The 24,095-nt window shown below is 34.3% G+C and overlaps 8 protein-coding genes and 1 long non-coding RNA gene across 15 annotated transcripts in view; 5 read left to right on the top strand and 4 right to left on the bottom strand.

Moving 5' to 3' along the window:
- Positions 1-75: 75 nt before the first annotated feature.
- RpS29 (ribosomal protein S29) lies at positions 76-1,136 on the bottom strand. Its single transcript, XM_014243633.3, has 3 exons — positions 975-1,136; positions 449-548; positions 76-381 (listed from the first exon to the last, which is right to left on the bottom strand). Exons 1-3 carry the CDS (start codon positions 1,127-1,129, stop codon positions 373-375), a joined length of 264 nt encoding a protein of 87 aa, XP_014099108.3. The 5' UTR covers positions 1,130-1,136; the 3' UTR covers positions 76-372.
- A 405-nt stretch (positions 1,137-1,541) lies between these two features.
- On the top strand, positions 1,542-4,416 carry LOC106623987 (uncharacterized). Of its 2 annotated transcripts, XM_014243642.3 has the most exons (4): positions 1,542-2,394; positions 2,473-2,721; positions 2,869-3,618; positions 3,683-4,416. In XM_014243642.3, the coding sequence occupies exons 1-4, from the start codon at positions 1,734-1,736 to the stop codon at positions 3,985-3,987; spliced, it is 1,965 nt and encodes a 654-aa protein (XP_014099117.3). In that variant the 5' UTR covers positions 1,542-1,733; the 3' UTR covers positions 3,988-4,416. The 2 variants fall into 2 exon arrangements, with proteins under 2 accessions (XP_014099117.3, XP_014099116.3); XM_014243641.3 differs by having other exon boundaries at positions 2,473-3,618.
- Positions 4,417-5,501: 1,085 nt separating this feature from the next.
- Positions 5,502-6,219, top strand: LOC138855855 (uncharacterized). Its single transcript, XR_011394967.1, has 2 exons — positions 5,502-5,750; positions 5,821-6,219. It is a non-coding gene; the product is annotated as an uncharacterized lncRNA (long non-coding RNA).
- On the bottom strand, positions 5,876-8,808 carry Naa80 (N-alpha-acetyltransferase 80). Of its 2 annotated transcripts, none has more exons than XM_014243631.3 (2): positions 8,395-8,808; positions 5,876-7,300 (listed from the first exon to the last, which is right to left on the bottom strand). In XM_014243631.3, exons 1-2 carry the CDS (start codon positions 8,395-8,397, stop codon positions 6,797-6,799), a joined length of 507 nt encoding a protein of 168 aa, XP_014099106.1. In that variant the 5' UTR covers positions 8,398-8,808; the 3' UTR covers positions 5,876-6,796. The 2 variants fall into 2 exon arrangements, with proteins under 2 accessions (XP_014099106.1, XP_036212804.1); XM_036356911.2 differs by lacking the exon at positions 8,395-8,808 and adding an exon at positions 7,412-7,554.
- A 620-nt stretch (positions 8,809-9,428) lies between these two features.
- Positions 9,429-11,001, top strand: MED6 (mediator complex subunit 6). The gene is made up of 4 exons (XM_014243638.3): positions 9,429-10,149; positions 10,214-10,388; positions 10,440-10,545; positions 10,611-11,001. The coding sequence occupies exons 1-4, from the start codon at positions 9,950-9,952 to the stop codon at positions 10,982-10,984; spliced, it is 855 nt and encodes a 284-aa protein (XP_014099113.3). The 5' UTR covers positions 9,429-9,949; the 3' UTR covers positions 10,985-11,001.
- A 52-nt stretch (positions 11,002-11,053) lies between these two features.
- On the bottom strand, positions 11,054-12,064 carry LOC106623986 (flavin reductase (NADPH)). Its single transcript, XM_036356910.2, has 2 exons — positions 11,857-12,064; positions 11,054-11,797 (listed from the first exon to the last, which is right to left on the bottom strand). Exons 1-2 carry the CDS (start codon positions 11,927-11,929, stop codon positions 11,259-11,261), a joined length of 612 nt encoding a protein of 203 aa, XP_036212803.2. The 5' UTR covers positions 11,930-12,064; the 3' UTR covers positions 11,054-11,258.
- Positions 12,065-13,275: 1,211 nt separating this feature from the next.
- On the top strand, positions 13,276-16,405 carry topi (matotopetli). The gene is made up of 5 exons (XM_014243630.3): positions 13,276-13,849; positions 13,928-14,658; positions 14,724-15,070; positions 15,144-15,400; positions 15,470-16,405. The coding sequence occupies exons 1-5, from the start codon at positions 13,366-13,368 to the stop codon at positions 16,138-16,140; spliced, it is 2,490 nt and encodes an 829-aa protein (XP_014099105.2). The 5' UTR covers positions 13,276-13,365; the 3' UTR covers positions 16,141-16,405.
- A 151-nt stretch (positions 16,406-16,556) lies between these two features.
- DppIII (dipeptidyl peptidase 3) lies at positions 16,557-20,408 on the top strand. Of its 5 annotated transcripts, none has more exons than XM_036356896.2 (8): positions 16,574-16,711; positions 17,392-17,463; positions 17,522-17,738; positions 17,843-18,143; positions 18,245-18,846; positions 18,909-19,198; positions 19,288-19,430; positions 19,496-20,408. In XM_036356896.2, the coding sequence occupies exons 3-8, from the start codon at positions 17,563-17,565 to the stop codon at positions 20,351-20,353; spliced, it is 2,370 nt and encodes a 789-aa protein (XP_036212789.2). In that variant the 5' UTR covers positions 16,574-16,711; positions 17,392-17,463; positions 17,522-17,562; the 3' UTR covers positions 20,354-20,408. The 5 variants fall into 5 exon arrangements, with proteins under 5 accessions (XP_036212790.2, XP_036212792.2, XP_036212789.2 ...); XM_036356898.2 differs by having other exon boundaries at positions 17,840-18,143; XM_036356900.2 differs by lacking the exon at positions 17,522-17,738 and having other exon boundaries at positions 17,840-18,143.
- PolA2 (DNA polymerase alpha subunit B) overlaps positions 20,397-24,095 on the bottom strand; it is a 100,982-nt gene continuing 97,283 nt past the window's right edge. The window contains exons 6-8 of the mRNA XM_036356901.2: positions 21,030-21,233; positions 20,780-20,963; positions 20,397-20,714 (exon numbers count right to left, since the gene is read on the bottom strand). Of these exons, the coding sequence (XP_036212794.2) occupies positions 20,568-20,714; positions 20,780-20,963; positions 21,030-21,233 (535 nt within the window). The 3' untranslated portion in view covers positions 20,397-20,567. The remainder of the gene's footprint in view (positions 20,715-20,779; positions 20,964-21,029; positions 21,234-24,095) is intronic.

The raw sequence follows: 24,095 nt of genomic DNA, 5'->3' as shown, positions 1-24,095 counted from the left end.
ATAAACCGTATCTTATTTAACGATTACACTATGTCGCTGACATTGTAACTAGTGTTGAAATAAAAAATTATATAATTAATTCTTGTTATGTTTTATTTTCATCGGAAAGCTCAAATAAGTGATTTCACTTTCACAGTAAAAAAAACTATTTGTACTCGCGCTCACTTCCTTGAAAAACCATTTAATTTTTCAATTCCATTGCCTCTTATTCGAACTTTCAAATGATGTTGTTGTTGCTGCTGTTGCTGTTGTTGCCCACATATTAATTCATGCAGTTTGTCTTTCCAACAAACTACTTGTATTAATATGTGGAAATATTTCGATGACCCAATACATGTATTGTTGGTGCCATCTAATGAGAATTATCTCAATTTAATCAAGCTGTAAATAGATAAATACAATACATATTATTTATTATTAAGTGCATGTGAATGGTGTAAGAACGTACCTTCTTGAAGCCAATATCATTGGCATACTCTCTAAAGCACTGACGGCAGATGTTCAGACCATATTTGCGGATCAAACCATGTCGGTTAGAGCAGGAACGGCTATACAAAAGTAAAACATACTTTAACATACAACATTTTTAATCAAAGCTATACGTATTTATACGTTCTATTTGTACAAGTGTTTCACTGTAGATTACTGTAACAATTCTACTTTTGCATGAAAGCAAACTTTAAGCAGAAATATCGTTTAGTAACCAAATTTCTTTTGCCACCCTCAATTAAGGAAACCATAAATTATTGATTTTACGAGATTTCCGTACTCAACCGGGGGCATATTTCACTCTTGCATAAACTCCAGCAAATTCTAAAATTAAAAAGGAAAACGCCACTACCCAAGGCACATTGGCTCTTGCATTTCAACATAACCTCTAATACTTCCATATAATAAAATTTGAGCGACAAGGTGAAATTTTTGCTTTGCTCATAAAATTTTCTTTTAAATCGAATTATTTATAAAATATTTACCAGCATCTTGAGCCTTGGCCGTATTTACGTGGATGAGAATACCAAAGATTTGCGAAACCCATGTTGGCTATTTCACTTGAAGAATCTAAAAGAAGGAAAATATGGCCGTCGAGCTTCGAAATGTTGAAAAAGGTGTGGTGAACTTTTAAATACATTTCGAAAGTGGCTACACACAAGGTTGCCATTTTGTGTTTTTTCTTTCATTTGTCATTTCATTCCGCAAAATTTAATTTCTTAAGTTTGTTAGCATATTTAAAATAAACAATATGCCAGATTTAATTTTAACAAATCTATTTACTCTTTAATTATTAATAAATATGCTTGAAACTGCGCATGACCAGAGTTTGAAAAAAAATTTTTGGACATATACCAAAAAATGTTTATTAATTATTGTTAATTCCTAAGGTATAACTCAAGGTGAATGTGCTCTGATATATTTTATATAATTCTACCACTTATATATTAATGAAATATTCAAATCTAAGCATACCTTTCAAAGCAGCTGCTAAAAGGTCTACGAAGCAACCCTGGTGTAGAGGTATTTGACAGGTAAGCGGCTTTTAAAAAGTAACGCCTTGACAAAACCGAAGAAGAAGATGAAAAAATAAATGCATTCTTAGCGGGCTTTGGAAAAATTAAATTTTAATATTGTGTGAATTTTCAAAAATTTATAGTTTTCGAGCTGTTTTGAAAAATTGTAACTCCGACGTGCTAAAACCTAAAATATAAGAAATTAGCACATCGAACCAAAAACGCATAATGGATATCTCTAGACAAGCATTTAGTGAAGCGAATACTACCGGAGTATCCATGTATTTGTCGTTTGATTCAAGCATTTCTAGTGCAGCTTATAAAACATTGGAAGCTACTGCATGTGATCTTTCGGTATTGTCAAACATGGACCATGAGGAAGCAGCTGTTGAAAATTCTCAGGAAATTCATCAAAATAGCACGTTGGAGGCATTAGATTCGCATTTGAACTACCTTGAATCAGTTAAGGATATGGACGCGTGTTCACAGATCTCTGCTATACCTAAGCGTATTTTGCAAGAATATAATGTTGTCAGTTCGACACCCTCAAAGGAACAGTTACTACGTAGTGTTGAAGTTGTACGCGGTTCCGGTGCCGAAAGATGTGTGGATCTAAAGTTTGCTTTTATGGACATGGATGACAAAAAAGTTATTAACCCCACAGATAAGGAAAATTCTTTACCTCTAAAGGAGGTAACTGCATTATCGAATAAAAACGACGAAGCCTCACTACGGACAATAATAGAAGAAACGCCAGTTATTGACGAAATAAACACAAGTAAACATAAGGAAGAATCAAATATTGAGGAAAATACACCAAAGGCAACCAACAGTAAGGTATCCATAATCGACGAATTTCCAAGGGATCCAGAAAAATTAGAAAAAAAAGGTACATAAAAATTAATAATTTTCAAATATAAGTTTCTTGTATATCTGTAATGAAATTGCTACAAACACCTATATACAGTTTCAGATATAAACAAAAGGAAATCAATGGCTAAGAAACCTATATGCGAGCCCGATCTCAAAGCTAATCGTCCATCAAGGATTTCCATCAATCCAAACAATCGTTATTTATTAAACAATTTTGGTACAAAAGCAAATATTGACAAAGAGATAAGGGAAATACCAAAATTAATGAACAAGGTGTTGAAATTCGCTGAAACTAAAATCACAGAGAACGATAAAACTAAAACAGCTTCACTGCCGGATGAACGTAAGTCTGTTTCGTATAATTCAAAAGGACGCTCCTCAATGCTACCATCTAGTGTAGCATCGCAGGGTGAGAAACGTCCTTTTGCATTTACTCAACGTATGTCGGTATTGGTAAAGACCACTTTAAACAGTCCCGCACGTAAAATAGCTCGACGATCTGTTTTACCCAACATGCAGCAAAACAGGAAAAGTACCATACCCACAGGACTATCGCACAACAATCGCAAAAGTATGTTGCCAATAGGTACGACAGTACAAACCACCACCAGTGAGCTAAACACAAAATGTTCAACGAAGCCACTCTCTGAATCTACTAAGCAAGGACCGCCCAATCGAAAATCCATTTACCCCGTAGTGTCACGCATCGACATAACCAAAAGTGCTAACGTTCCACCATTATCCGTGTCGAACACGAAAACGCGACCACCTGCGAACGCGAAACCCGAAATCACTTTCGTTTGCAAAGTTTGTGGTTGTAAATTTAGCCTAAAGTCACTTTTAGATGCACATAAACGTTCTCATGAAGGTGATGGTGTACCAGCTTTTGTTAAGAAAGCAACCACAAACGCGCCGAGCACCACTTCATCAATTACACATTCAAATAATGGAAATAAATGTAGATATTGCGATAAAAAGTTTGTACTACTTCGTGCTTTACACATTCACCTTCTGCAAAATTGTCCAAAAATACCACCAAACGATAAGCGCAAGTTGAAATTTCATGAAATGGATCATGTTGAAAAAGCTCAATTGCCTGCATTTTTCCATGCAAACACTTCTGGTGCTAAACTAAATTCACACACACAAAATACATCGACGAATGTAGCGCCACAGCGTTCTCACTCAGATTTGAGTAGCATTTCTGTAAGTTCTACAGATTCCACAAATGATAAAAGAGGTAAAATAAAAAGATTTTATATACAGGATGAATACAAATTTAATGTTGGTTTCTATTTTTATAGCGCTTGGTGAAATTACCATAATAGCGAACACTGCGGCTGCAGCAGTAGACGGTTTATTGCCGGAGATGGCGCCACCCCAAGCAAGAATGGTAAAAAAAACAACTGCTCATGCTGGGATACATCGTACACCAAATAAAGCAATTATATGTCACATCTGTAAGATGTCATTTAAATCTATCATGGATCATATTCAGCATACAATGACGGTGCACTTTAAAAATACTGAAACTCCAAACAACAACGAAACCGTTCTCCGGAAGATTACCACTAATGCGAATGTATCCGGTACAAAACAAACGGAATAATGCGAATTTTGTTTTCTTTTATCAGACATGCCTTATGCAATTTTTATATATTTATTTTTTATGTTATTTTTCTGTAGTTAATTTCAGTTCTTTTTTGTTTTTTTACAAACAATTGCTATGTGTTTGACGCCACAGCCAAGGAGTTTTTTCAATTGGAACTTTAGCCTATTCGCTTTTTTGATTTTTTTTGTTTTCATTGGTAATTTAATTAAACGTAATCATATCAACGCAATTAAGATTGCTTCATTTTATGATTTTCATTAATTTATGTGCATAACTTCAAATGTATGAACTAAATTTTAGTATATAATTTCATTATGAAATTATTCTTTGATATGTATTGTAAGGCGTGAAGATTTTTAAATTTATTTAATCTGACTGTAACTCTCAATACATACATATCAATAAATCTACATAAATATCAATAAATACTCAAATCTAATCATTTCTCTAATATTATATAATGAACAATTTATTGCATGACATATGCCCCAAAGGTTTTTGTATTCCAATGCGATACTTGATTATGAACTGGAAGACTTTTTATTTGTCAAGATATCGCGAAATTTGACACAGATTGTTGCTCTAGGCAACGCTACAATCTCCGTTGAAATTATTTAGATCGTAGATAGGTAGGAGTGCTGCCACCATGGGCTCAATTATTTCACCGATCAAATAAAGCTCTTATAAAGAATCTTTTGTATTTGTGAAGTGCAACCAAAGTTAACGTTTTTCCTTGTTTTTTATGAGTTAGAACCGCATTTAACATTATTTTGTTTATTACTTTTTCTGAAAGGTGCAATTGTTGCTTTTGCAATTCAAAACAAACAAAACGCCTTTGCACTCCAAAGTCTGACAATCTAAGCATGAGTCGTTGACAAATGTTATGCAGAGCAATTATAATTATTAATTGGCTGTGATCTACCCTTTGTAATAAATTCAGATTTTTAGACCATTCGGACTTTCAAAATTGCCAATACGGAAATTTTTGTGATAATTTCCCTTCCGGTGGCAAATTGGTGGTCATTGCCAAAAATGCAAATGCACATTTTCTATTCAAATATACACAAGTTTTCACATGTAAACATAAAAATTAAACGTGCCGCAAATTTTGAACACTAAAAATGTTTTCACGAGTCTACAAAAGCGTATACACACGCCTATATGCAACACGTTATACATTCTTAACGCTTTATGTAGCATGCCAGAATCTACGCCAGATGTATCACTACACATCTTTACGTATGTACATATGTGTATAAGCATTAGCACCTCACATCTCGCCGGTGCTCCATTAAGATATGTAAGTGATTTTAGTGCTTTTGTTGCATCATATTGTTTGTTGCAGCAATAGGCAGGCGAGAATGAAAATAACCAGACACAACCGTTTCATCAACGTCTAAATTTCTAATCTAAATTGTTGATTGTCTTGTCGTGCTTACACCGACTGCTTCGCCAAACCTAAATATTCTTGTACTTTTTGTTTTTGTCGTCTATTTTGTGGCAAAGCATGCCTATACATATGTATGTGTTTGTAGGTTACATTATAAATAATATCGGCAATGGCTGGTGGTTTATGTCGCCACGAACTTGAACTTGATGGATGAAATTCGTATGCTATTTTCAGGTCATCTTACACTTTTGTAGCAGAAAAAGTATAATTTTGGCTGTATATGATATGTAAGGGGCTCACAAAATGTCTCACTTGTAGTATTTTGTGTATTGATAAATGACACAAGTATCAGGATAGTGTGTGTGCGTAGGTAATTATTTCCGGGGTTTTGGTTAAATTGATACTGGATATTAATACTTTAATTTAATTCTTTTTTTTAGGTTCAATTTGGTTTTTTGCTTACCAATCAATGCGATAAAAGAGATACCATAAAAATATGTATTTAAATTCTATTATATTCATTATTATCAATTATCATCAACTCGTGTTTTATAAACTCATTGTGTTGTTGTCTAAATACTTATGTATTATATTACTAAAGCTACAAAGCATGTTAACAATTACATTCTTAAACAATACTTACTAAAGAATGTACTGTATATATAAACTACAAACATACATACACTATGTTTAAATATTGTTGGAAGATTTTAACGTGTGATATTATGCGGCAGGTTCGCTCTCAATATACTTATTAATGGCTTTGATACGTTTACAACACATCTGCGCTTAATTAATTACCAAAAAAAAAATATTAAATTTAATGAAATTAAAAAAAAGATACGTCTCTTTAAAAATTATAAAAAAGGTAACAATAAATATAGCGAGTGCCAGAAGGAATAATGCTAGCATTGCTAAATCTTATTTGTTAGCATATCATAGCAGTTGAACTGAAACTTTAATAAAAAGTAATACAATCCAAAAGCAATATTATGAAATCAATATCAGTATAAATATGTATTTTAATGGAATTATTTGTAGTATATCAAAGCGTTTAGCTGCTGATTAGCGAAAAATTCGAAGAGATAGCTGATAGTTCACCGAATTGGCGCAACATTCACTTCAATATCTTATTTTTATCAACTAAATATTTCTATATTACAGTCCGTAGTTCATTTCCATTAATCATAACAAATTTAATTTGTTAATATCGACAAAGGCTTGTGCGTTTCTTCGATATAGCATAATTTCTAAGTATATATATATTATTATCTTTTTAACTTTTTAAAAGCTGTAAAGCGTGTAAACCTTGCCTCCTCTTGAAGTGATCTCCATTCTCTTCGTAATTTCGCCAATATCCCAATCATTAGGTTTCGCAATTCCTTTTGTTTGACGCAAAAATACTGGCATTGATATCTATAAGACTTTCTTCATGTATTTCTTTTTGGCATTCTCCAAACTAGGCAGTTCGCAGTGACGCGGCCCATACATCGATATGGGCGCACAGTACTCATAACCGATACGTTCATAGAAACCATCTTGATCGATGGTTGATAAGTAAATGGCTTTTAAATCCAATACGATGCGACAATAGTCTTCCGCAAATTTCATAATTAATTTGCCAAAACCTTGTCCACGACAACTTTTATCCACCACCACCGACTCAATAAAGCAGGCCATCTTTTTGGACGGTATCTGGCTTAACTTACAATGAGCTATAACACGATTCATCCCGTCCGTAGTTAAAACTAAGCTGCAGGGAAGTGTATCACAGGAAGCTTCAAGCGATCGCATGCGAGCCGTCTCACTACGCGGCCATTCAGAGTTAATCAGCTCGCATGTCTTCTTCATTAGCTCGGGGTAGTTGTGTATTGGAACAACACTGAAGGGGCTACCCGACACATTAAATGGTGGAAGACCCTGAAAGCAATTAAATTTGTTTAATATCGAACCTATAAATATTTATATGTAAGTACTAAAATAAATAAATAATAAAAAAAAGCTATGAAATAAATATGGTGTAAAGGATACCTCATAGTATGGTTCCGACTTAATGAAGCGCATAGTCTGATAGTGGCGTAAGTGGAGAGGCTATTAAATAATATGATAATTTCCACCACTGTAGAAGGCAGTAAAGCGTTGCTAAAATTCTAAGCATACAATATGAATATTTTTGTAATCAGATAATATATGATACGGATATAAATAACATGATTACGAAAAAAATCTAAATTCATTGATATTTGTTCAGAACATTTGAACAGTAAAATTGCATACACAAAACAGAATGAATATTTGTCAATAACCGCTATACAAGAAATAGTATTTACATTTTTTAAGAAACACTCGCTTAGCAAATATTTCTTATAAGAAAAACACCTAACAGAAACTATGCATGAAAATAACAAATTTGAAATTACATATTGAAGGTTTAGTAATACATACAAATCTTTCAGTTTGCCAGTTGCCAAAATAAATATTTTAAACAATGAACTATGCTATACGTATGTAATATTTACTCAAAATTCCAAAAATAAAACCATTTCATACAAAATATATATATGACATTTTTTACATATATTTTCTGCGTGCACATTAGTATTATTTATATATATATAAGCAATCTGTTGGAGCGCAAGACGGTTGTCCGTGAATTTCAAGGTTCTATCCAATCGCCTTGAATAAAGATCAAGTAAACAAGTTAAAGGCGCTTAAAAGCAAAACCCGGTATATTACATAATATTATTTTCCAATTCCAAAAATGTTATAATAAAATAAACCCACACATTTAACTTCCATGTTGAGATAACATAGCGATGTCATACTAAGTTAGTGGCAAAATAGGTGGAGACGCTACAGTCAACTGGCAATGAGTCAACAAAATCTGAAGCCATTTTTATTAACATTTTGAGTTTGCGACACTTTAAACTTGACACATAATTTATGATAACCATACACAACAATAATTAACTTTATATGACCTACACAAAAGCGTTTTATAAATTGATTTTTACCATAATGTGATTTCTTCGTTGTTGCTCTTCTCTAGAAACGCCACGACGGACTGTTAAGAACGAACTGATTGAACTGCCCAAATTGGTACTGCCTCAATGCCTATGTTATTAATTAGTGAATAGCAAACTATTGCTTTATATTATTTTCCTTTCTTTTTCTTAATGTTGTCACTGGTTGCACTAGTGGTTTTTAATTAATATTTTAGATATATCGCACAATTTATGTATTGTATAATAATATATTATGTTTAAAATTCGATGATATGTTAGCTAATTCAATGCTTTTTGGTGATATTCAATTATGTTGGCATTTAACAAATCAGCATAAAGTTTTTGCTGAAAAAATTTTTTTCAGCTGGCGCCAAATTATGAAATTAATAATAAAAAACAAAATTTTATAAATAGATTTTTGCAAAAGGAAGGCAAAGTAATATAAAGAGGAATAACGAGAGTTAAGTGTCAAAAATGTTTTTCTTATTTTCTTTTCAGTTGCTGATTCGTCAAATTAAACGAATTTGGAGCATAAACCAAAAGTGAAAAAGTGCTGTACAGTGAAGCATTATTAAAGATTCCATTTTCATCACAGTGGCTTTAAAACATTATTATTTCATATATTTACATTAAGGTGGCTTTCGTGAAATCGCATAATGCTGCTTTGTACAAGTTATTTATATGAGAGCGTAAATTAATATGCAAACAATAAAGTTGAGAAAAAAATTTTGAATTTTTTTTAACGTTCTTCAAAAAAAATCCATCGCTCATTGAGTGCATATCTCGCTGAACTCAACACTAACCAGTATAGCCGAGTGTCAAACATTTCTTTATTCAACAAAGGCATAAAAGTAAAATTGTTACAATTTATTTTTTAAGTACTACTGAAAAAATAATCTCATGTACACAGTGTAACCGTTCAAAAAAATCTTTTTACTAAATCCTTGCTCATGACTTTTAGCTGCATTAACATAAAGTACTTATTTAATATACTTTCTTATTTTACTACACTTTTTTGTTTACAAAGCAACCCAGGTCACAGATGTTTTCAGGTATATATTCCACTCGCGCATTTGTTAATGACAATTTTCGATTTGTTAATTTCTGTATTAGAGCGTATTTTGTTTATAAATAAAAAAAAAGTACAACAGAACGCTTATCACAATAAACAAGAGAGACATACAACAATGCCAAAAGTGAAAGTATATCGAAGTGACTTACCTGAATTTGTGTCGCGTGTCTGTTGATAAATTTATTTGCTATAACGCCCTCACGTTTTGTGCCAGCGTTCACTGACCGACTGCGATAGATTTATTACACAACAAACAATAAATAAAACTGTATTAAAAATAAGTCAACTTAAACTAAAAATAAAACATAAACAATTCGCATCTGTGCAAATAGAGAGAAAAGGAAGTGGCACTTGTCGTTCAAGTTCACCACTTTGACCCTGAAGCGGTGCAATTCGCTTCTCAGGAAGAAGAGATAATAAAAGCAAAGACATAACCGGCGAAAAAACAGAAACAATTTTGGAAAGTGCTACATAAAATTATAAGATTTAAAAATGCTACCAGGTCGACAGGTGCCCCAGCCCATTGCACAAGAGAATCAATTATGGGTATCATGGCACGATACACAAATGATGGCGTCACTAAGTCCAGCCACTGTTATGGATTACTTTTGTCGCAAATCGAATCCCTTTTATGACAGGGTTTGCAATAATGAAACAATTCGTATGCAACGGTTGAGCCTTGAACACCTTAAGTAAAAATTTTAAATGCATTTACCTTATAAAATTTTTACTTACATTTATTATGATTTCTTATAGCAATATGGTTGGTGTAGAGTATATACTACTTCATGTTGCCGAACCTATATTGTATGTTATACGAAAGCAACATCGACACAGCCCAACGGAGGCAACACCTATTGCAGATTACTACATTATAGGTGGTATGGTTTATAAAGCACCTGATCTTGCAAGCGTAATTAATTCAAGAATCGTAAGAACTAATATATTTAAAATTGAATAATTAATATTACCGTAAATCTAGTTAGCTACGGTTACAAATTTGCAATCAGCTTTCGAAGAAGCCAGTAGCTATTCTCGTTACCATCCGAACAAAGGCTACACATGGGATTTTGTGGCTAATAAAGCACGTTAGTAAATGCATTATTATTTTCACAAAAAATTGTAAATATATCACATTGTGTGTATTTTACAGTTTCAGATAAATCAAAGAGCAATAAAAAGGACCCTTCATCAAACAAAGACGACAGCGGTACAATATTTCAAAAGCAAAGGGTTGACATGCTTTTGGCAGAGTTGTTGCGCAAATTTCCACCTCCAATACCACCTATAATACATCAACAACAAATGCAAAACCAACAGCAGTTACAACAAAATCAGTTACAGAACACCGCAACGGAAGTAAATCCAACTGAGGCAAATAATGTTGCCGGCAATCCAACTACCTCTAATAATGGTGCTGTTGCGTCGGAGGCAAGTCCTTCTCCTAACACGGTACAAGGTGGCATTGAGCCAAAGGTCGAGGGTATCGATATGAAACCTCCGCCAGAAAAGAAAATAAAAATGTAAAACATAATTACCTACAATTGTTTTTTTTATTTTTTTTTATCCATATAGCATATCAAATTAGGCACGAGCTTTTAAGTTGAATGTAATTTATTTAATTCTATATAGCTGCGCTTTACCATAAATCCAAAATAATTTAAATATACAACCGTAAATGTATACGTATGTGCATACATATATGTATGTTAATTGCTTTTGTGCAGTTTGAGTAATAATGAATAATTAAACAGATACGTTATTATATCGGCTAACAGATAGACCCTTTGTTCGTATAATTTTACTGCGCTATTTTCTTTGCTACTCCACAAACTTTGCAAATGTGTTCATCTTGTTCCAATGAATCAACAACAAATTTTGCTAAATCATATTTAGAAATAGCTCGACCAGGTGCGTCGTCATGCAGCACTGTATAATTAGTGGAAGGCTCATCGGATATATGTGGTGGCAATATAGCCACATAGTCTAAACCGGACTCCTTTGTCAAATCCAGCATACGTTTGTGCTCCTCGTTTAATTTATGAAATACTCCAGGAACTTCAGTGAGTGGACGGAATAAAAATGACGACATAACAATGGAGAAACGGCGAATATCTTTTTCTTTCATGGCTGTAATCAAATTCTTCGTTCCACTAGATAAATCGGTGGTAGCCTCCAACTTATTACGTGTTCCTAAAATTATGCAAACGCCGTCAACACCATCAATTACATTTTTACAGTCTTCTAAATTTAAGGCATCGCCTTTAACTAATTCTACTTTGTCCTTAAAACGTTCCGGAAGAGTTTTTTCATTGCGATATAAAAGGCGGACCTTTAATCCTAAAAATGAAGGTAAAGTTTCAATTATGTAAACAAACTTGCACACAAAGTTTATTTACCCTTTTTCAACGCGTAATCAACTACACATTCACCGGTCATGCCGGTGCCACCAATGACAGCTATGCGTTGCATAATGCACGTGCTATTTCACAGGAACACTTCCAAACGCAATGAACTAAGAAAGTATTACAATATATAAGTTTACCTTTACAGCTTTCTACGATAGTAATTCTGCACTCCACAAAGATAAGATTGCTGTAGTACTTATCTTTATTATATACTGAATAGTTAACGATTGTTTAAGAGGTACACTGTTCAGACTGAAATGACATTCACAAATACTAAACAGATTTCTTGCCCACAGCAATAAAGCATCAAAATGAATCAACAAGGTTAATTAAGTAAAAATGTCAGGTTTCGTTTATACTATAGTACTTCAGCGCTGAGACCTAACGCGGTTCTACTTCAGTATACATATATAGAAGGCAGCAAATTCCAGTGTAATGTTCAATCATTTAACACGTAAAGCTCATTTATTTATTTCGCTACGCTACCTCGGCTTAAAAACACATTTGCCACCCAATTAGTTTTGTCAGTAATATAAACAAATAAAACTACTTCAAGTATCCCAATTGGAAAATGGTCATATGTGCATCGATGAAGTACATGTATTGCTAAATATATAGTTATTAATTAAATAAATGCTTACATATGACGTCAAATGACTATTAATTTTAGTTTAAAGGCACAACAATTTTATCGGAATAATGCATCCACTAATTCCAAATGCTATCTTTTTGCGAAATGCACAGCTTATTCCTACTTGGTAAGTATTTCTATTTTCTTTTGTGCCATCCGTGATAATGCCATGTTTACACAATATCTAGCTACTTTAAGGGATAAAGGGAGTTTAAATATTTTTAAATGTATTTGGGTGAACTATTTTGAAAATAAATAATAAATATGAAAACATTACTTTCTTTTCAACATAAAAAAGCTTAATTGTTTGAGATAATTTGAATATACTGTGAGCAATAAATTTTTTATTTTTGGTACAATAATTTGAAATAAATCTATTAGTAATTTATACATTACATAACTACAATTAATTTTATTATGGCTGTAGTAGCGGCAGGAAACATCTTTGAAATAATTTTGAAGAATGCTGCAGAGTTAACAGTTTTTAGAGGGATAAAAATCCGATCCTTTTCGGATACGTAGACCTGACTGTCGTGAGATAGGTAACAATTAAATGTGCGATTTATTTTTTGGTATCTATATCTAAGACTATTTAAAGTTTTAACAATTGAAAATATTTAATTACGTACTTATATGCACAAAAAATTCTTTTCATTCTCATTCATATGAATTATTAACACTATTATATGTTTTTTCACTCAAAACAAACTTTATCGAATAACATACAAACAGTAGGCTGGCTAAATTTGTCAAGACGCCATATTTTTTTTTTTTTTTTAGAAAAAAAACAATATATGTATCTGGATCAGCGTATAGCCAATAAAATATTGAATAGATCTTAGAGAGTTGCATTTAGAAGAAAATTAAACATGATGAATACAAGTGAAGAGGAATTCACAAATTCCGATGCCTGGTTGTCGGAACAACTTTTCGCACAATTAAAAGAATTTAATTCTGATTACAGAGAAAAATCCGTTATAGATTCATCGGCAACATTTGTATTTCCTTCCGGAAGTCTTAGTTGCATATCAGAGGATGAACCACAAGATTTAACAAAATCAAGATTGGAAAATTATGAATCGGTTTTCAAATTGCCAACAACAACAAACATACCTCCCTTCGATATAAATGATGTACTCGATTTAAGCAATATTACTGGTAGAGGCACAGAACCAGCTTTCTTGGATTTGGTGGGAACAGTGCCATTAACACCATTTGCCGCACCAATCCCTGACACAACAGTAATGGTTAATGAAACAATAAAACAAACAACAACAGAGTCATTTGATGCAACAGAAGAAGAATTAAAACTTCTGAAATTTCTGGAGACGCAACCACAAAGTAGTCCACTTGGTATGTGTGTACACATAGTATAAACTAATAATATAGATCTACATACAGTATGATATTATCAAAACTCCTCAATTTCAGATACTAAATTATATATTCCACCCGATGTCCCCTCATCGGCTTATCGAATTGTGAAATGTTCTAATTGCAACTGCCTCTTTGACATCATATCTTTTCAATCTCATATTTGTGATTACGATGAACACCATAATCTTATCATTCCCCCCGCTGCATCTACACCTATTAATAAACCTATCAAAGAAGAACCACTATTGCCACCGGAACCGGCATGCATTCGGTTATTGCGCGAAAATCAGATACGCATTCGGCGTTTCTTGAAAGATGAACTAAAATATGACGTTAATGCATCAATAAATAACAATACAGGCAATTCCAGTGGTACTTTAGGTAATACATCAAACACATCGACAGGCTCGAATTCATCGAATACTGCTACCAAAAAGCAGGATGGGCCTCATGAGTGTACACTATGCGAGCGTAAGTTCGTGCATGCATCAGGTCTCTTGCGGCATATGGAGAAACATGCAATGGATCTAATACCAACACCAGGCGCTTCTTCGGGGGGTAAAACGACTACATCACAAAGTAGCTCCTTACAGAGTGTTAATGGACTGCGAGTTGTCATTAAGTGTACTTTATGCGGAAGAGTATTCTTTGAGCCATTTGCTGCCTTCAAACATTTATGTTCTCACTTTCCCGGAAGTATGCAGGAAGAAAAAGAATTCGATAATTGCGCAGAAATTCCGTACGAATCCTATGTAGACGACGCTATGAGTTTTTTGAAGATGGAGGTAATTTATTTATATAAAATGGAGTATAGATAATGAATAACAAATTAAATAACTTTTTTATACAGACCAATAACTGTGCGGGGCCACTAACAGTTCATGGAGATAAATCACCTGTTTACCTCAAAATGGTTATTTTAAGTTGCATTTTGCAGTGTGAATTTTGTGATTTTGTTTTCTCAGAAGTATCTTATTTATTTGTACATTCTGCTTGCCATTTGCCTGAACGACGTTTCGAGTGCTTCTCATGTGATATTCATATGCGCACGTCTAAAGAAATATGTGCGCATTGGCAAGCTGAGTGTGTATTTATGCGAGAGAATCTTAAGGTGCATCAAGCTTCTACACAGCGTTACTTTGTGTGTAATGTTTGTGAGAATAAGTTTCAATCTCTTGATCAGCTGCATGAGCATAGGTAAAAACTAAATCTAATACATTGCAATACATTGCAATTCATTGAAAAAATCATCTTTTCTTTTTTTTAACAGATATACAGCTTATCATTTCTTTCCTCGTTTGAATAAATGCCTGGGTGTTCTACAGCTACCTTGTGAATATTGCGATGTAGTATTTGAGTTTGCGCAAGAATGTGTGGCCCATTATGAAGAAAAGCATTATAAGAAGTATAAACGCGATAAAGATGGAACTGGTTCATCCAGCAAAACCCGCCAATACTTATGTGACATGTGTGGGAAATCGTATACCCAATCCAGCCACTTATGGCAACATTTGCGCTTTCATCAAGGTAAGCGTATTATAAAATATCTATGAATGTACCGTGACCTTAAAAAAATATTACACTCAACTCTTACAGGGGTAAAACCCTTTGCTTGCAAGGAGCCCGGTTGTACACGTAAATTTACCATTCGTCCCGACTTGAATGATCACATACGCAAGTGTCATACTGGTGAACGTCCTTATCATTGTTTGGTGTGCGGCAAACGTTTCTTAACTGGCTCGGTTTTCTACCAGCATCGTCTTATACATCGCGGCGAGCGACGTTATGAATGTGAAGAGTGTGGTAAACGTTTTTATCGTGCAGATGCGCTTAAAAATCACCAACGCATCCATACTGGTGAAAAACCATTTGGTTGTCTGTTTTGTACAAAGAATTTTCGTCAACGCGGCGATCGTGACAAGCATATAAGAGCTAGGCATTCGCACTTGGATGCGAACGCTCGTTTAATGATGCAAATGCAAAAATTACAGTTGGAAGCAGCGGCAGCTGCGGCTGCAGCTCAGGTAGTCGTTCAACATCAGCATGTCAATAATGCAGGCATTATGAGTGGCATACCCACTGTAACACCAACTCTTATGAGTATGCCATCTGTAAACAATGATGTAATTGATGGTCTAGAACCGTCATTAGATCCGAATGAAGTTGTGATGATCGGAAATGTAGCCTTTCCAAAAAGTATGTTTGAATCCATAATTCCAGACATTGATGAAGAGTCTGCACTTAGAGCCATGGAGCAGTTGCAATAGAAATGCAGATAAATTCTGTGATAAATGCACTTTTAAATGTAATATGCTTAATAATATTTAATGATGTCGCAAAATCTCCCATTGCAGTTATCAATTGTTTCTTTGTATGACACTAATTTATTGTAGTAATTGAATGAACCATATTGTGCTTTTATGTTTAAATGTTGTAAATGAATTGTGATTACACCTTGAATTTAATTTGTGTTATAGATTAGGTAGGTTATGCATGTAATGAATTAAAAATAAATAAAAATTAAAATTTTTACTTTTGCGTGTCATTAATCATTAATAAAAATAAAATTTTTTGAACAAATATTTGATTAAGTAGAATTTTTCAGTATGCTTTACTGTAAAGCTGATATTGTTATCAAAAGTGTTATAAATTTTTTAGCAACTCGGGAACTCTAGCATTAGTTGAATCAGCTGTTTTCATTTCATTGTAAAATTCCGAGTCACCGAGCTCATTGTTTTATTATTCAATTGAGCATTTGTGGAAGTGAATGAATAATTTTAAAACGAGGATATAAAAGTAAAGTTGAATCGCCAAGCATTTTTGAGAATTATTACAAAGGTAATATGCTTTTATAAACTGTAAAAAATAATATAATTACACATATGCATATTATTTAGAGCAAATTACTAGTGTATGACATATTTTTTCGCTCTTTTAATTTTGCAACATTAAAAAAAGACAGATTTTAGCTTCATAATTGTGTTAAATATTTTAGCTTCATAATTGTATTAAATTTCTGAAAGAATTAATACTTTTATATGTGAGTACATATCTGTATAGACGTCGATTTAATAATTAGCCGGTAATGTGTATCGCGTGGCACTTATAGAACTCAGAAACAACATGTATTTGCTACACATCATATGCATATGTATATAATATATGTATGTATATATTTATAATTTAAGCCCTTATAATATCGAAATTATGAACTATATTATTCCATGACAATAAGCTAAAATATTCATACAAATTTTGACATATGCATTATTATTGTGATTTGTTGATGGAAAATAACCCATTGATATGTTTTAACAAAGCGACGCTGATAACAGAAGATAAATAAATTCTGCTTACGAACTCCAACTAAGTTCAAATATGTAACTGAACTAACTGTACTGACAGGTTTTTTGCATACATTTTTTAATCGCATTCAATTCATATCGAACAAATATCGTTAAATCTAATTCTTATCATGTTTTCACAATTGCTAACATAAACTTTTTCGCTAATTTCAGTATATGCTCTCTTCAAAATTTTCCACACAAATCACAATTAGATATAACAATTTTTCTAAAACGAGTGCAAATGTAAGTACAAACTGCGCTATACAATTAAATTTTTTTTAATGCACCCCTCTATTTTCAGTATTAAATTTAGAAATTATTAGACACTCAAAAAACTCAAAAATGCTTAGCGTTAGAAGAACTTTAATGACATACAAGACAATTCGCAGGATCGGTACTCAGTTATTTATCCCTAGCAGAAATTTGGGTGATGTGGGAAATTCAGGGAACGCTCGAAAACTTAGTAGCTCACTATTGTCTAAGACTTCAAATATTAGTACAAATAAATTAAATTTAAGGTATTTGCAATGTATTCTATATATGTACATACATATATATATATATATTTATATATATCAATCGAAAATACTTGTAATGCATTCATAATTTGTTATTTCAGTAGCTTCACTTCATTTATACGTACCATGTCTTCCGCCAACGCAGCACATTTTGTTTTGCCCAATTCGCAACCGATTGCTGATTTGGAGTGCAAAAATGCATTCATGGGCTTAACTGAGAAAGAAAAACTCTATGCTCACTACTTCAGTAAAGCTTCATGGGACGGTGGTCTTATAGCACTGATACAATCTAGTCCGGAAGCACCGTTAATTTTCTCATTTTTACACCGCATTTTCGTTGCCGAACCATTGGAAGAATTGAAAGCAAAGGTTTTGTCTAATGGCATTACTGAAGATGAATTTACCGTAAGTCCATATTTTATATTTTCTCAAATTCAAGGTTATGTAATATGCGTTTTGCATTGTGATTGAATATTGTTGCTAACAAGTCTTCTCATTTATCTTAGGCCTTCTTGGTGTATGCTTGTGGTATTTTTGCCAATGCCGGTAACTACAAAGGTATGGGCGACAGTAAAATCATTCCGAATTTGGATGTGAAAAAGTTCGAGGCGATTGTACGTTCATCAACTTCCTATTCAAATGATAAGCGGGTAGCAGCCGCTTATGAGAAGGCTGCTCCTCTTATCTACGCGTTGAAACCGCGTGACGAGGTTTTGGGTTTTGCACCTAATGGCATAACGACGTACTGGTCAGATAACTGTACGAAAGAAGATGCCGAAATTGTCAATGAGTGGTTAACATCGAAGCGTATTGAACCCTATATGTGTCGTACATTTAAAGTCGTCGAAAATGCACAAACTATTTACGACATTAAGCTGGGTTCTGTGAATAATTCCGACAAGGATGGCATTACTCTGCCCTTGGAGAGTTACAATGGCAATAGTTTTCGTGTAACACGAGGTGACTATCAAAAGCTCTTACAGCGTGTCAATAAAAATCTGGAGAAAGCAAAAAAGTATTCAGCAAATGAAAATGAGCAGAAGATGATTGAACATTATATAAAGTCCTTCCAAGAGGGTTCATTAGCAGATCATAAGGATGGCTCCAGGTACACATTTAAAACGCATAATATTTTACTTGATAGAAATAAGTGTATGCCTATTTTTCAAGATGGTGGATTAAGGATAAGGGTCCTGTTATTGAAACCTATATTGGTTTCATTGAAACATATCGTGATCCTGCAGGTGGACGTGCAGAATTCGAGGGCTTTGTGGCTATGGTCAACAAAGAAAGTTCTGCGAAGTTCGCCGAACTGGTAGCACGCGCTGAGAAGCTTCTGGAATATTTGCCCTGGACTGAAGCTTACGAGAAAGACACTTATTTGAAACCAGATTTTACTTCACTGGATGTGCTGACGTTTGCTGGTAGTGGAGTACCAGCAGGAATTAACATCCCGAATTGTATGTATTTGTTTATTTTTACAAAGTAGTTAAAACATAATTCTAAAATTAAATTATCAACATTTTTCTGCTTTGCTCCCAATTTTTAGATGACGAGATTCGCCAGGATGAAGGTTTTAAAAACGTATCGCTTGGCAACGTGTTGGCTAATATCAACCGTAAAGACCCCATCCCATTCCTTTCTGATGAAGATCAGGAGCTAATGAAGGAATATAAAGTGAAGTCTTTCGAGGTAAGCTTTCTTAATTTTCCCCTATTAATTTAATAAATGAATTAAATAACGTATCACGTTGACAGGTGCAAGTCGGCTTGCACGAGCTGCTCGGTCATGGTAGTGGTAAACTCTTCCGCATAGATGAGAACGGCAAATTAAATTTTGACAAAGACAACACGAAAAATCTCATTACTGGTGAGCCCATCAAAACTTGGTATTTACCTGGCGAAACGTACGATACGAAATTCGGTGCGATCGGCTCTTCTTATGAGGAATGTCGCGCAGAAGCAGTCGGGTTGTATCTTTCACTTCAAGCAGATATCTTGGAGATTTTCGGTTTTAAGGATCCTGTTGAGCAGGAGAAAATCATTTACATTAACTGGTTGAGTTTAATTTGGAATGGTATGGGTGTTGCTTTGGAAATGTACAACCCACAATCGAAACAATGGATGCAAGCGCATTCACGTGCACGCTTCGTTATTATGAAGGTGCTTTTGGAGGCGGGTGAAGGCTTTGTCACCATCGAGGAGACGGATAATGGTAAAAATTTACGTCTCACTGTGGACCGCACAAAAATCCAAACAGTTGGCAGAAAGGCCATCGAGGAATTCCTCAAGAAACTTCAAGTTTACAAATCGACTGCTGATATCGCAGCGGCAACTGAAATGTATGAACACTACTCCGAGGTAAGTGAAGGCGGATCGCATCCATGGGCGAAATGGCGTGACATTTGTCTGGCGCATAAGAAACCACGTATAATTTTGGTGCAAGCCAACACGGATGTGGAGAGTGAGAAAGTGAAACTGAAAACGTATGATGCCACGCACGAGGGTTACATTAAGTCCTGGGTGGAACGTTATCCTGACACGGAAATCGACGACATTTTGGAAGAAATTGTCGAAGATGAGAAAAAATACTTTCCAGGTGCCTTTGGAAATTAACAAACTTTAAATCGTTAAATTATAATAAATATATATAAGCATATTGAAGCGATAATGAGGAATGTGTATGTTTTATTAAAAGACAAACAAACATTTTCATGAACATTGCTGTTTTTGTATTACAACAAATTATATATGAAAAAAAAAAATAAATATGCATTTTTTACTTAAGAAAAAACATTGTACAGTTAGAGTGTCGTGTATAAAACGTATTCTAGACCTTGCGTATTTGGCAGGCCACAAAGTTGCAAATATTCGTCTCCTCCTTGCTTGCCGGCGGCGTAATAATGAAACGCGCGAAAGTGCCGCCATTGCTGTCGGCCAAACGACCTGGATTTATAGCCAAACAGCCGTTTACCACCTGCAGTTAAATAAAAATGTAATCAAACAATGCACTTAACAATAAATGTACATTATTATATTTACCCGTATGAAACACTTTTGATCACTCGGCAATATTAGTATGTTTGGAATTTGTTCAATTTTGGCATATCTTGCAGCCAAGAAGCTGTCAAAGCTGATATCATCGCAGGCTGACGGATGTAGCGGGTAAAAGGAACCTTGATTGAACAGATGATTGACGACGCGTTTTACCTTATCGCCAGCATTGCTGCAAGAAATTGTAACTTAATATTTACATTTTTTTGAAATATAATTATAGTTCAATGGAACTTACAAAGCCAACTCATTCGAGATTATATGCTGCATTATGTCCGTCGAGGTCATTCCCACAACGATGCCATTTAAGTCAATCATCGATGGATCGGGCAAGACATGCACATTGGGAAATGACTTTCGTAACGGTACTGACATAGTGGGATAGACAGGATCGGCGTTGGCGTCCTTATGTGAAGTGACAATCAAAATTGTTGTCAAATTCCTGTAAAAATTAATAGTACAGATTTAAAGAAAAAATCATAAATTAATATCACTTATACATTTTTAACAAAATAACCTAAAAATATTACAACATGAAGTTATGTAAATATACAACTTCAAGATTAAATATAGTTTAATACATGTAAGGAAGGGCTCGGTAGGTAGAGTGGTCCCTTAACTCTATTGTTTCCTCTCGGAGCCACCACGTGCTTTTGATGAATCAGTACGAACAGTTTTATATGAGCAACCTTCGAGACGTCGTCAAGAAACCCTCGGCCGGGAGTTGCGATTCTTTTTCTAAACCTATCTATGCCTTACAGTTACACAGAAGATGTTTAATGGTCTCTCTCCTCCTGACAGTTTCTACAGTAGTCGTTATATGGCATTCCTAGTCTATTGGTATTTCTGCCAAATCTTCATAGACAGCGACCTGTTAGTAAAGCTACTAGAGTTCTTTTATCATTCCTTTTAAATTTTAATAGTCGGCATGTGCGGCCCATGTTTAATTCATACCATCTTTGCCTGCTTGTTGAGCAAGTCAGGCATTGATTTCACCGTGACTCAGCTATGTTTATGGCATATTTGGCGATTAAATATCTATCAAAATTCCCTCTTTTGCGAAGTTTAACCACCTCGTCCCTTTCCCACTCTTCTCTGGAAAGGAGGCAATATTGGGGAACTTATTTAAATTCAGCTCCGTAGGATTTCGAAAATCCTTGCTAGTGAGAAGAAAAGGGAACTTTTGAAGTATCATAGAATGTTCCTTGTTACAGATCTGTTGGTAGCAAGTGGAAAACTGCTCTTTGTATACTAAGTTCGGGTGTAACCGAACATTTCATAACTTGCAAAGATTAAATAAAGCCTGGGTAACACCTTCAGGTGTTGGCATTAGTGGTCCGATATCGGCACTTCCGGTAAATGTGTAGCTACTTGGGGTGAAAAGGACGTGTCACAATTTCAGATCGATATCTTAAAAACTGCGGGATTAGTTCGCGTATATACAGAGAGACGGTCATGGCTAAATCCACTCAGCTTGTCATGCTGATCATTTATATGTATATTTTCTAGGATCTCCGACGTTTTCTTCTGGGTGTTACAAACTTCTGGGAAACTTAATACACCCTGTTCAGGGTATAAATATTTAAATATTAAAATAAAACTTTCAAAATTAAACATACTTGTAGTTAAATTTAATATAAATTTTTAGATATACAAAATATATATTTTAGCAGAAGCAAAGTATCCAATAAACAAAAACTAATAATTTTCCGAATACAAGGAATCCGAATAAAAGTTTCAAAAACAACGTTTCTCTCCAACGATACGAAAATGGTATTTCGAGCGTTATAAACAAAAATATATATGGTACATATCTTGACCTTAGAGAACCGTTAAAGTTTCATTAAATTTTATTCAATCTTTCTCAAGCTAATGGTCTCAAAGTATTCGACTCTCAATGGATAATTTGGCTCTTATCAAATGCAATAAAAACAAGGGTTTTACACTGGTTTGCGGTTAACCGGTTTACGGTTTAACGATATGTAGGGTAGGTAGGTAGGTAGAGTGGCTGTCTAACGACGCACCTAGGCCAATAGGAGGCCCATTGTGATCCACGATATGTAACGACTTGAAAAATTTTTACACCATTATATACCTGGGTGCAATCGGTAGTCCGCTGAGGGCTTGCAACTTGTGGAAAGTCAAAGTGTTAGACCGAAGACTTCTCGGTCTAACACTACTACTACTTCCCTGTAGTAAAAAAAAAATTAGAATATGACAGTCAGAGATCGATGTTTTATAATTCTTATCCATACTTTTGAGTGGTTTGGCCGATTGGTGGAAAAAGTTTGCTAAAACCTGCTTTATACTGATTTGGAGTCACTCTAGCATGGGACCCGTTCCTAAATTTTGCTTATAAAGGAGCATTCTGATGAGGTTTGATCTATACATTTCTTTTTCGGTAGGAAATTTAGAGTAAGTGTAAACAAGAAACCGCGTCCACTCCATTCGAAAAGAGTCATTTGGATGAATAGATGTGATAACGTCATTTCATTCTAAGCAACGTGAAGATAACGCGGAACTTTTAGATATCTTTTGCAATGAAATTACGGAACTCTGGCAAAGTTTATCTAAGGGAGAAATAGGGCCACCGTTTCAGTTTTTGTATTCTCACCATTTATCTATTAGTTCAAGATTTGCTACAAAAGCCATAAATATTTATATGTTTACGTTTTCATAATCTTTCATGATTAACTATGAATAGTCCTAAAGACGACATTACCAAGAGTACGTATATACTTAAATAAAGGCTAAAAATTTCACTGGGCAGTAAAAGCGAAAAAAAGCTCTAGAAGAGTACCTACGAATGAGCACTTTACAATAGTAAAGAGGCGGTTCGAAAATGACAGATGGAATTGGGACAGAGATAGTGGGACTACGCACCAAACTGTCAGTGCCATGGGCAGGTTTTCAAGCTTTTTTCAAGTCTACGCCTTAGCAGACGTACTGAGATTATCTAAAGAAAAACTATCATGATGAAAATACATTCATTCTTAGTGATCATCAAGCGGCAAATTCGACCATTCGACCACCATTGAAATCATTCGACCGTTCCTACGACAGTCGGGTCCACGTAACCGGAACGGACCCGGGTTTATTCCGGCCAAGGACTGTCAACTCGGCAGATTTCTGCCGCTACAACAACAACAACAACAACCATTGAAATCAAATCAATAATAATACTGGAGTGCATCAAAATCCTCAAAACGGGATTGATATAAATAATCACATTTTGTTAGATTGGATTCCTAGGCATAAAGGCATAAAGGCATCAAGTGGAATGTGCTTGCCGGTCTTCTATCGA

This window comes from Bactrocera oleae, chromosome 2, assembly GCF_042242935.1.
Source record: "Bactrocera oleae isolate idBacOlea1 chromosome 2, idBacOlea1, whole genome shotgun sequence".
Classification (NCBI taxonomy): Eukaryota; Metazoa; Arthropoda; class Insecta; order Diptera; family Tephritidae; genus Bactrocera; species Bactrocera oleae.
Note: the sequence above shows the minus strand (reverse complement) of the source record. Positions and strands in the feature narration are given on the sequence as shown.